The 12001-nt window shown below is 51.9% G+C and overlaps 3 protein-coding genes across 3 annotated transcripts; 2 read left to right on the forward strand and 1 right to left on the reverse strand.

Annotated features, from left to right (window-relative positions):
- Window positions 1-3085: 3085 nt before the first annotated feature.
- On the reverse strand, window positions 3086-3937 carry BKA78DRAFT_348701 (uncharacterized protein; the record flags this gene model as incomplete). The annotated part of the gene is made up of 3 exons (XM_066890680.1): window positions 3086-3345; window positions 3405-3606; window positions 3863-3937. 3 exons carry the CDS (start codon window positions 3935-3937, stop codon window positions 3086-3088), a joined length of 537 nt encoding a protein of 178 aa, XP_066749335.1.
- Window positions 3938-6164: 2227 nt separating this feature from the next.
- On the forward strand, window positions 6165-6987 carry BKA78DRAFT_359056 (uncharacterized protein; the record flags this gene model as incomplete). The annotated part of the gene is made up of 2 exons (XM_066892368.1): window positions 6165-6230; window positions 6346-6987. The coding sequence occupies 2 exons, from the start codon at window positions 6165-6167 to the stop codon at window positions 6832-6834; spliced, it is 555 nt and encodes a 184-aa protein (XP_066749336.1). The 3' UTR covers window positions 6835-6987.
- Window positions 6988-9954: 2967 nt separating this feature from the next.
- On the forward strand, window positions 9955-10912 carry BKA78DRAFT_11669 (uncharacterized protein). The gene has a single exon (XM_066882355.1). It carries the CDS (start codon window positions 10094-10096, stop codon window positions 10646-10648), a length of 555 nt encoding a protein of 184 aa, XP_066749337.1. The 5' UTR covers window positions 9955-10093; the 3' UTR covers window positions 10649-10912.
- The last annotated feature ends 1089 nt before the right edge of the window (window positions 10913-12001 follow it).

The following is a 12001-nucleotide window of genomic DNA, read 5'->3' on the forward strand; positions in this document are numbered from 1 at the left end:
CTGTTTGCCATTAGCTCAGATCTTTTGAATACCGGCAAGTGTGAATCCTCTGGTCTTGGATCTTTCGGAAGGTGACCAAGAGCGGAAAGTGGGAAAAGTCAGTAGCGATGTGTTTGTGGCAGCAGGGATTAGAGGGCAGTAGGCGGTGAGCAGTGCTCATGTGCATAGACCAGTAGATGACGAGACAGGATGGAACATACTGATTGAGTAGTGGAGATGTGGAGTTTGACACCGATGTGTGCGAAGTAGTGCTGGGCGAGGTTGGTAGAAGAGGAGTGCTGGGAAAAGGTTGGTTGAAAAAGGATGAGTTGGAGTTCATTGAAGCAGTGGAGCGCAGGCTTTAAGATGAAGAAAGTGGCCTTCGCTGCGCCGCGCGCCGAGAGCTAACGGTCTTGGCCCGTTCTGTGTTAGTGCGCGTCCCACCTACGTTGCTTTCACGGTGCAGCGTAACTTCTGGCCCAGGAAGAACCTCAAGCCTACGGAGCCATGTTCAGCCAAAGTGCTCGCCTCGGGTGATGCACTGCGAAATACAGCCTCAAGGAGAGGTTTCTTCTGCATTTCCTCGGCAACTCAACTTCGACCCAGCCCACCTCTTGGATTGTAGGAAGCGGCAGTTCCACACTTGCAGCAATCGATTATGCTTCCAAATGCAGCACCCTCAACCAAACTCAAACATGCAGGTCGAGTATATCGTTTTGGTTCATCGTTCGAAAACCAAGAGTCCAGCAAATCAGATCAGGAGGACGACCTTCCGTTGGATATGGTACGTCACCGTGGCGGTGCACCGATAACTCTGTGCTAACTCCTGAGTAGGTCTGTATCTTTGTCCGGGCGACTACAGGCTTTTCGACATTGGTGGAAAGAGGAAAGCATCGAGGACAGCCAAGACGCCTTTCATGCAGCATCTGGAGCGGTCGCCGCGAGTCCCGCAAAGCTTAGAGCCGGGCCGTGTGAGCTTACGGACTTCGACAGAGGTGACTTCGGCCCAACAATGATAGCGATGCTACCTCATGGACACAGCGTTAATGGAGCGGTACCAAAGCCAGCACAGGCCTGACAAGACTCGCAAGGGAAAAGATTTCGCTTGAGGCAAGGGGGGAAAGCTCTTCAGGACTCCAAAATTAGCCCAAATACCATAATGGACGGATTTGTCAGACTGGACTTGTTGGGGGTCAAAAGAGGGGAAAGTCACTGGTAGAGTCTTGGAGTAGATCACCGTAAAGCTCTACTCTATGGCACTGGCCGGATATGCCGCGGGAAGTTAAGGAACACGACGTATATGCTGTTGAAGCAAAAGCGCGGTACCGAGAAAGTGGATGCGTCGACCAATCAGACGGGGGACCGAGACCAATTGTAAATCACGGCTGGACAGAGACATTCCCTCGCGAGGGAAGAATGGAGTAGACAGCTACCCATCGTTTGTGGCGTGTCTCATCGGCGCCATGGGTAGGGACAGAACATTGAATTGAAGATTGGAGTCATGCACGACAGAGGACCGTATGAGCTGTGCTCGGCTACAGTCAAAGAGGAGTTTTGGCAGAGAAGTTGCTGGAGAGCTGCAGAGGAGTTGTCAAGATTCACCGGGACCCGTATTTCTCCGGATCCGACTCCAACCGTGGCTCACCGCCAACCTTCCACAACATCATCACGCGTTCCCGCGTCACCGTGTCAAAGTGCTTGCAGCCGCCCCTGGACCTCGTCCTACCGATGTGCGCGGTAGCTGCAAGCACCCAATTTCCTTGGCCTCGTCCTGCACCAGTCTTTTTCCGAGTCGACCAGCTCGCCGATCTATCACATCTCGCAGCGTGGCTGCGCATCGAAACACTCCTTCTCCACAAAGACGAGCCCTCGCATCCAGTCGTCCCACCATAGAGACCGTTGAGCGCTCAGTGCACGGTCGGCCCGCCGGGGAACTGTTGCTCTCCCGCGTCCAGCAAGGATCTGCACCGTTTGCCGCCAACTTTATTAACAGCGCAAGGGGTCGTTGGATTGGCAACAGAGACAGACTATGACTCCTACCTCATGACAACTCTACGTGCTCGATGTAGTACAAGTATCTTCCTCTGCAAAATTTCTATGGTGAGCGGTGTTTTCCGGACCAACGCCCGTAGACTTTTTGGCAAGTGGAATGAAGCTTTTGGGCTTTTTGCCAGGATACCGTTGCTTTTGCGACAGACCCTGTCGGCTGCTGCGCAATCTGAAAGTCTCAGAAATGCGAGGCGCCTGTTCTTGTCCTTGGACCGGGCGGCTGGAAATTTTCAGGAACAGGAAAAACACCAAGGTACAATCCTTCAGGTAATGCACATGTATGTTTTCATGGTAATCCCTCCGTTTTACAATTTCTTTCAGCACAGCGATCTTTCACACTTCTACAGTCTTTCAAACATCGCAGTTTGCAGCTGGCAAGACTGGGACTGTGAGCGGCGCCTCATGGGGGCCCAAGAGCTGGTGCTCAACCTCCGGTGCATCGCTGTTGCGACACTGTCCAGCGAAATTAGCATGTGAACGATTTCAGTCTGTCCTCAAGATACTGCCATGTCACTCAATCATAGAAGATGGAAAGATTCCAAGGGAAAAGAAGATCACGCTTCACCAAGCTGCTCGGACTTTTCGATGCTTTGTTGGTGAGGTTGTTTGGCATAGGTCATTGATCAAAGGCTGACGATTTGGACAGCCAACTCAAGGCCAAGGCAATCAAAGAGACCATCTTTCGCGCTCACGAAAAGTGGGACAGGGCAGCAGTGCATTCACAAAAAGCTCAAGACATATCAGAAATCATGGACGCATTCATCAGTCTTCGGAGGTCTCTCAAAGGTAAGCATAATCGGCCCTTTTTTCACCTCGCCAGACGTTCTTTTGGGTTGCCATGGAGAACCATGCAGGCCGACCCAGGCTAAAGATCAACCAATCCCAGAACTCCGTTGTGTTCCTCAGCCCGATAGGCTGGCAAATGAAAACCCGAAAAGGAAAACTTGCCGTGTCGGCAATCAAGCTTCCAAGCTTCCGAAAAACAACACCTCAACTCCATCCGAAATTGAAACCCCACCATTCAGTGACGCATGACCGCATGAGCCCGTAGTTGTGCTCACAATTCGCTGGTAATGTCGCCTGGAGTGAGCACGTACATGTCGGACATGGGAGTGGTGAAGGCGTCCATAGTGGTGTATGGAGAGAAATCAGTGCTGCCGTCGTAAGACAACTGCAGCTCCGACTCGGTCGACTCCGTTGACGAAGGTGTGAGAGACGTGGACGACGCGCTGTCCGACTCCGTCTTGATCGTCGGGGCAGAGTTCTTGGTACCCTTCTTCTTGGGCGACGCCTTGGTGACCCGTCCAGACACAACGCCTGCGTAGACAGTGAGCAAAGTGAGCAAACAAGCTGACAATGAGTGAGTGTAGTCTTACCACCTTCGATAGACGGCTTAGCCTTGGGCTTTCTCGGGGTCGAAGTTGCGGACTTGGTGCGCGTCGTTGGCATCTCCCTGCCCTCATCGACAGCCTCCTTCTCGAGCGTCTGCGCCAGCTTCTTGGCGATGCGGAAACGACCCTCGATGGAGTCGTAGGTAGCACCTTGTCCGAAGTAGTATGCGACCTTTTTGAAGTCGATCTGCGGTGAAATAAACGCCAATTAGCAAAAGAAAGATTCGTCGAACTGCGCGAACTGAAGAGCGAACTGGTCGAACTGAAGGCGAACTGGGCGAACTGAAATGCGAACTGGGCGAACTGCCAATGAACTGATCGGACTGCTGGCGAACTGAAGAGCGAACTAGTCAAACTGGCAAAGAGATCGACTAAACAGATTCACATTCCGTTGCGTATATTGACGCTAGTTCGGGTGAACTGGAAGAAGAAAGCGGACTCACGTTGTTGTCTTGAGCTGCACACATGGCAGCCAGCAGGCGCTTGTAAGATTCAGGAGACTTCCAGTCAATAGGCATCTTGATGTCTGTGCTGGGTTGGACTTTGAGAAGATAGAGGATAGAAGTTGGATGGGATGAGAGGTGGGTGTGTAAAGAGTTGTGTGAGGTTGTGAAGAGGTCTTCTGGTGTGGGAGGTCTGTACTAAATACCCCTCGACGGCAGACGCGGTAGTTGCTACCCCCTTGGGCGCAGTGCTGCTCGACACACGACCACGCAGAGAGCGGCGACTAATCGCCAGCCCAACTTCTTGTGCAGCTCCACTTACGACCATACACAGTGTCAACCATTCGACTGCCCAGCATTCTGTGCTGCTCCACACACGACCACGCATAAAGCGTCGACGAATAGACAGCACCATCGCAGTCATTTGCCTTGCAATACCAAAAGACCCTGGAAGCATATCATACGTCATGCAGGGGTCATGGTCCAGCAATCTTGATCAAAAGAAGAGACTCGCGTCTTCCTGCCTCCAATTAACGCGGACTCGCGTCGCAGTAGTGTGCGGGAAACTGCGGGAAGTACATGCATACCCGCTCTGATCTCTATGCGAACATTGCACCCGTCGTAAACTCCGGAACTCTGGTCGGTTTCCGTTTTGGTGCGAGTGCGACGTATGCGATGCGAGCATGGGTCCTCCCGTGTGGTTCGTGCCACCCTTGCAGCCTACAGGGAGCCAGCTTCCAAGGGTGCCTTGCATATGCCATCAACGACGTTGCCGTACGACATGGATTGTGGAATCGACACATAGCACGTACAATGAGGATTATCTCATCCGTCTCGAGGGAATCGGCTTTTGGGACGAGGAGGTTGGGTACTTTGTTACACGACATCTGTAATGCTCAGTCAGAGCGCTTTACATCGAGAGCTGTTCCCAGAAGTGTTCTCTATGCATCTTACTGGAGAGAATGAAGTCCAACCATCCTCCAAGACGTCTACGCACAAGTCGTGATGCTGGTCCCTCAAGATCCGCGAAAGGGGCTCTCTGAATCTAACTTGCAGCTCGCTTGTGCCATTTCATGGAGCATTTTCTTGCAAGCGCTTCAGAAAGATCTCCTGATCAGGATTGCGATCCCATTGTTCATTGACCTCTTTCTTTTCCTCTCTACCTTTGGTTGTACAAATCCCTGGTGGTGTTGACCGCTCTCTTTGACAATTCCCTTTTCGCGGCTTCATGGCTGCCAAGTTCGCTTTCCAAAAGCTTCATAGGTACACAACTTGCCGACTGTACCACAGACATTCTGGACATTTCTCCCTCTAGCGCCTCTGACATATCGAGCACGTGGGAGTGGTATCAATGCAGCCTGAGGGGGCCGTCGCATCTTTTCCTTCACCCCGTAAGCTGCGGCCCGCCAGCACCAAGTCCAATCTGCCAATTCATGTTTCCTGCGTCTTCTTCCCCCACTGAAGCGAAATATAACCAAATTATCGAATGGCGAGTCCCGGAGAGCTTCCGGTGTCGAAGTTCGGTGCAGCATGCGAGGTGACTTCGAAATGGCAAGTGATTCGCGAGGCAATCGGTATGCGCATGAACGAAGGGAGGAAAAGGGCGGTGTCTCCTAAAGGCGAGTCAGCGTTTGTTGCCATCGAAGCAATTGAAAAGGTCGAAGTTTCAAGGTGCAAAAGTCCGAGCGGCTTCGACGGCAGTCCCACTGGCCAGGTTGCTGACCACTACTTTGGCAGAGAATCCTGATGAAAGCCCAACGAGTTCTTCCAAACGTGAATCCCGTGGGTCATTGGTCTTGTTCTGCGGAGAGCCGTCGGGAGAAAGTTCCATGCGCCGAAGTTTGAGGCTAACAAAGAGTTTTCGCACGTCGACGGAACATGACCACGCCGGACCATCCAAACGCCCTTATTGCCAGAAAAACAACCAAAGCTCTCGAATGCAGGCGATGTCTCAGTCTTTGTCGTATCTTGCATGCTGTTCGCTGGATGCTCTGAAAGAGAGTCATCCAAGCCATGCGCAAAGGCAAACAGCGCGATTTGTTGGGTATGACACAGGTTTGTTCGTTTGCTTTCCACCAAGTTGTAGAATTTGCACAGACTCTTCCTTTGATACTGTGCATTCAGATTGCAATGACAGGATCACGTCGTTGCAATCACTGTGTCTGCCAATTTGTTCAGATATAAACCTCTGGATACTGGAGACCTGGTCTCCGACTTAGCACTGCGTTTCGGAGAACGTACCTTTTCTTCTCTCTCTTCCAGACTTTCCTCGTTGTCCTCGTCCCAGTACAATTGCTTCAAGATGCCGACGGATAAATCCAACGCCGACATGCTTTATGCCATCATCCGGCAGCTGGACCTGAAATATGTAAGTAGGCTCATTGTTTATCGTTTCCACCCAAAGCCTCATTGTCATGCTCCCTTCTCCCTGAGTATACTCCCTCGTCATTTTTGAATGTCATCTGACAAGAGATTGCTCCCAGATCGACTGGAAAGCCGTTGCCGAGGAGTGCAAGATCTCCAATGGTCATGCTGCTCGCATGCGATTCCACCGCTACAAGCAGACGGCGGAAAACCTCCAACCCTCCAAGCGCGGCCCCCGAGGCAAGACCGTCAAGCGCGACAAGCTCGGTGACGAGATACGCAAGGGAGGTCTTACCGATGACGACGACGAGGAAAGGTACCGTGTCAAGAAGGAAGTCAAGGACGAGCCCAAAGCAGAGGCTTCGAGCGACGACGACACCCCGCTCGCCAGGATCCAGCGCATTCAGAAGGAGGCCAAGAAAGTGCGCAAGGCGGAGCCCAAGGCGGAGCCCAAGGCGGAGCTCAAGACGGAGCCCAAGGAGGAGCCTATGGAGGATGCTGATGACGTTTCCAAGTTCCCTGAGAAGGAGATGGTCCTCGACGGCGAGGTTGCGCCGCCGGCGATGGAGGGTCAGAACTTCTTCGGCCAGGGGCTTCCGTGGCCTTGAGAAACAACTCTCTTTCTCTGTGGTCAGCTCATCAGGTTCGCATTGAGATGTTTGGGAGGACACGCAAGGGATCATGGTGTTGCTCGATTTTGGATTTGAATTTGTTTCGATTGAATTCGCGCTTGGATGGAGACATTGCAAAGCAGAGACCACTCTGATGACCATTTACTGGAACAAATCGTATGATCACTTGATTTGCACTGCGGCTCAAGATCATGGCATTGAATATTTTGGTTGCTCAAGACTCCCTTTGATAGTTCTGGGCAGTTATTGACAAGTGAATGAGTCCCCAGAAGCGAAAGCTTCGACTTGCTGCCCCTGTGAGTCCAATATTTGAACTTTACCGCCCTCCGCAGTTCGCAAATCTTGACTCGCTTGGATTGCGCTACAGAGTATCCAGTGAATATACATTAGGTTCTCTGGTGGTCTATAGCCCACCGCCTGATTATCTCTTTGGCACTTGGGAATCTTCTGCAGGCTTACTTCAACGTCGGGCTTTACTAAGTGCTGGAGACCCTCGGCTGCACTCGTCGAATATTTCCCATGACTGCCAGTTCATTGCCCATTCACGTTGTCCCTCGCCCTGTGCTTTGCGCGGCGTCCCAAAGAAGACTGGTGTCGTTGTTGTGGCGGCCCCCGCTTCCCACGCAGATTTTGTCCACAACACCCACGAAACTTTCAGGTCTTTCCATCCATCCCCAGAAGCAACAACAGCAGCTCTCTATTTGATCGCCAGGAGATGTTTCTTTTGGTCTTTCCCATATTTATGGGCGAGCTTTCTTCATTTGGAGCTGTTCTACTCAAGGGTAAGTCCCCAAGTGTCCTACAGTCCCCTGCAACAACTCAACGCGTTTTGCTTTGGGGCTTGCTGCGTCAGCGGGCGAAGGCGGTCCATCAGTCGCGTCTCCGGTGTCGCTTTTCTTCAGCTGGGCTCCATCTCAGAGTGCCATGTCCCGTTAATTAGAAACTAACGTCTTTCGGGAACTACAGTACTCACTGATTCTTCCGGACGGGCTCCGCCAGTTCTTTGGACATCTTCATGGCGCAAAGCAACTCTGTAAGTGATCACCCTTCCCTTTGTCCCCACCCCTGCGGCAAATGATGATCACCAGACTCCCTCGGGAGTATGGAATTACCTGAGGAATAACTTGTTCCGATGGCGACACTACTCGTCGGCTGCTTTTGACGTGTGTCTGAGCCGCGAACAATGATCCCACGATCGCTATAATCTCCACTGGAATTGTTGCTGACGACATTTACGGGACCCGCACTCGCACAATGCTATCAACACTTTCGACGTGGTACTTCACGCCCATCAGGTACATCTCTCTCTCTCTCTCTCTCCACCTCGGATAATTTCCTCCCTCGCATGATGACAACTTGGTCCTGCTTAAGGAGCTGGAACTACATGATACAAGATGATTTGGAAAAATATACGCAACACTGTCTGAGCTTCAACCTTCACGTCATACACATCAACGTCTCTTGATCTTGACGCACTGCTGACTCTTTCCAGGCTCAGACTTCCCCATTCGACGTCTCACGTCTTTCATGGAAAGTATGTCTCGGTCGCTGCTGAGCCTTTTCCGTCCAATAGCTTCATATGATGAGCACCGAGATTTTCTTGTATCGATGCATGCACGCTGCAATGCGAACAAAACACATCCTGATCACAACTCGTCCTGTCGTTAGACACACTTCCTAGCTCGAGCACTACTGATCGCTTCCAGGCTTAGGTCCCTCATTGCACCGTCTCAAGTCTCTCATGAAAGGTACGTGCCCATTGCAACCAAACCCTGCCCAGCCACGACTTTACATGATGAGCACTTTCGCATAGTTACATCTCGAAGCACTTAAAGTGCGATGAGAAAACAATCAATCCTGATCACAGCACTTCCTCCTTTCAGACATGCATTCATGTTCCGAAGCTAGTCACTGACCACAACCTCCCAGACTAAACTTGTCAATCGTACCGTGGTGAGTCCAGCTCCTTGCCCGCTTCGCAGCCCCATCCACACAGGATGATACACCATTGATTCTTTGTCCTTTCGAGGTTGTTCATGAGACCAAAACTTTTCCGATGTTGGATACTGCCCTCTGATCGAGTCATTCAGACTTCATGGGCTGCTTCTAATTGACCGGCTTTCCAAATTACACATTCTCGGGCGGCGCTTTCTAATTTAAACATTTCCGGCTCCCGACGAGACAAAACTTATGATGCGAGGCAACGGCAAATGGCTGAAACTTGCAGGTAGTCTGGATTGGCAGCCCTCCGAGCATTTACGCCATACATCCACTCCGAATTGGCCGTGACATCGTGGTTTTTGTAAAGGTCTTCCGACATAGACTCTCGCAAGCTCATATTCCTAAGGTAAGCCTTCCTCTTTGGTTTCTTTCACATCGTACATGATGACACCGTTTCGTTCAATTGAATCAACCAGCCCATCGGTGGTTGTTGAAATCAAAAAACCATTATCGCATTTCCTGTCTGATCGCCTCGATACTCCACGTTGTAGCCCTCCCCTGAAAGAACCCTGCTAACTTTCGCGAAGTGTAGATTCGACTGTTCCACCGTCAGATGCATCATCCGACTTCTTCGGCCTTTGCTTCAGTAAGTGCTCACTGAGAAACAAGGAAGGACATTGGTCTAGGCGGCATTTCGGATGAGGGATGAAGTGGTTGAATTCTGCGGCGGTACTATGATACAGCGCCGGATCCAAGGCCGTCTCTCATGTATGTTCGCGGAACTCCTGCTTCAAGCTCCTTGTTTCCTGGGTCCTGCGGCCAACATGAATTTGACAGCCGATTGAAGCACGGCCGAATCGGTAAGCTTGGGCTTTGGTTGAAGTTATGTAATAGTCCCATTAGCAGTGATATCTACGAGCGAGCTCAAGATACTCGAGCTCTTGGACACAGCCATAAAGTCTCAAATAGCAATCGAAAGTCGAGGAAGCCAGCCCTAGAATCCAAAGTTGCTTGAGGCACTGATGCTTGTTTGCTGTGCATGCATGAGATGTGTGAAAATCAATACTCCGTCAGTGACAATATCCGCTGCAATGGTGCATATCCAGACAGACTCAGACTTGCTCCGTGCCATGGAGCCCACAGAAAGCTCCACGGCGCCACCTGTAGGCTCGACTACCCTGCCTACATCTGACCAGCTCGAAGCGCTTGCTTACTGACGGCCTCAGTAGAAGAGCCCGAAAGGCGGTCGTCTTCCTGCCCTGGCCATCTCCCCGCCCTGGCTGCTCACCAGGAGATGTGCCACACAGGCCAGAATCGCGTGGTTGTGAGGCTCTTGCTCCTGGAACGCCTGCTCGACACTTGGATTCCATTTCACCACCGCGACAGGAGGAGATGCGGCGAGAGCGCTGGCCTAGCTACAGCCGAATTTTCTCTTCAAAAGCACCCAAATTCCGATGGAGGCCAGGCACCAACTCCTTTCGGGCGATTCCCAGCGAGAGGTTTGTGCCATATCTCAGCATGGCACCAAACGGACTACCAGAGCTTCCAGACAAAGCAAAAAGCCGACTCGGACACTCAAAGCTCTCCAGAAGCTGGTCGAATATCTGGAACATTCTATACGACGGTTGGTTTTCAGACCCACGTCGAGTCGTCTTTCCCAATGTCTGGTTTGAAGACGAGAGATTCGGAGCTGCGGGGAGGTCCACGAGTTTCTGAGGCATCGATGCCAGCCAAACGGAGAATTATCGCCTGTCGCTCATTGTCCGGTGGGCCAATCGAGGCGCTGGGCAAGCTGCCGCCAGTATTTCCAAGGATTCCGTCTGTTTGTCCTTTGGACACCGCGCGGTAAGGTGAAGCCTGGCTGCGAGTGGTTGGGAAGATTTTCTAGTTTGTCGTCTACTTCTTTGGCAAGAAAGATTCCATCCAGCGGCTAACCGAATGATGCGTAGTGAGATCGATGCTCCGTTGCAATCTCCAGTTTGCTCGTCGTCCTTTCCTCGGCCTTGAAGCTCCACGCGTTCCATGCAAGCAATCGTTTCGGCACTCGAATCCGAATTCAGGAGCCAACGTGCCGCCGGAATATCTAAATTGAGAGATTGAGGATAAGCGATTGGTAATGATACGACAGGAAGTGGCATACGATTTGTCGTTTTAGAGGGAAAGGCACAGCTGCCCATCTGCCTAGGTTCCAAAGCTGGTGGGGCTTGTTTTTTCGATCTCTCGGAGGGAGCAAGCCTATGCAGCGATTTCCCAGAGCTTCAAACCAGACAACACAGCTCAAGCGGAAAAATACGAAGCCATTGTTCAGGCATGAGATGATTCTCTCGGGACACGACATCTCCTGCTGATGCCAAGTTCTTGCACTGCCGACGACCAAGCCTCGAGTCTGACTACGACAACGCTCTTGCTGGGCAGTTTTCGACCACTGCTGGTTTGTTGCGCCGGAAAGAGGCCCGCTAGGGATAATGAAAGAAATCCAAACGAGGAGTTTTGCTTGCAGGCGCACGCCTCAAATCAGTCGAAGGAGAATCTTGGGGCCTGTCCCCCATTCCCTGGGTATCGAGACGCGCGACTGGCATTGGAGCTGATTCTGCAACCATCATTTTCTTAAGGCGTCTATCCAGTATTGGGGGTGGAAGAGCTTCTGGGAGAGTGAATGGAGGGGAAGAGCAGCGCCCCGCACAACTTATGTTGATCGGTCGGCAACGGGAGCAAGCGACTGCGAGCGGCACCTGCTAATCGGAGGAGACTTCCAAAGCTCCAATGTCTGGTGCTGATAAAAGAAGGTGCATGTCGATGAAAATGTGGCTAGTGGGAAGCAGAGCGCCAAGGAAGGATGAGCTCGGAGCGGGCACATGGACGGGAGGTCTTGTCGTCGCCCCCACTTCGGGAAATCGCTTTTCCCTATCCAACGTACCAACAACGTCTTCCTTTGACCAAGACGCGCCCAGGAACGAATTCATCGATGCGCCGACACCCGGCTATTACCCTTGTTCGTCAAAAGTATTCGCTGCGTCGGTCTGAACCACCTATGGCAACGCATGTCGCGAGCCGTGCCAAATCCAGGTCGTTTCGAGTCTCGTCGTCCACCGGCTCTCTTCCTCTCAACGCGTTAGATTTCCTCGTAGTCTAGGCTTCTTGTTCGCTCTATGGTGCTCCCTACCTTGTCTTCATGTTCAAGAGGCTTGCGCCAATTTTCTCC

This window comes from Phyllosticta capitalensis, assembly GCF_038381095.1.
Source record: "Phyllosticta capitalensis strain CBS 128856 chromosome Unknown BKA78scaffold_1, whole genome shotgun sequence".
Lineage (NCBI taxonomy): Eukaryota > Fungi > Ascomycota > Dothideomycetes > Botryosphaeriales > Phyllostictaceae > Phyllosticta > Phyllosticta capitalensis.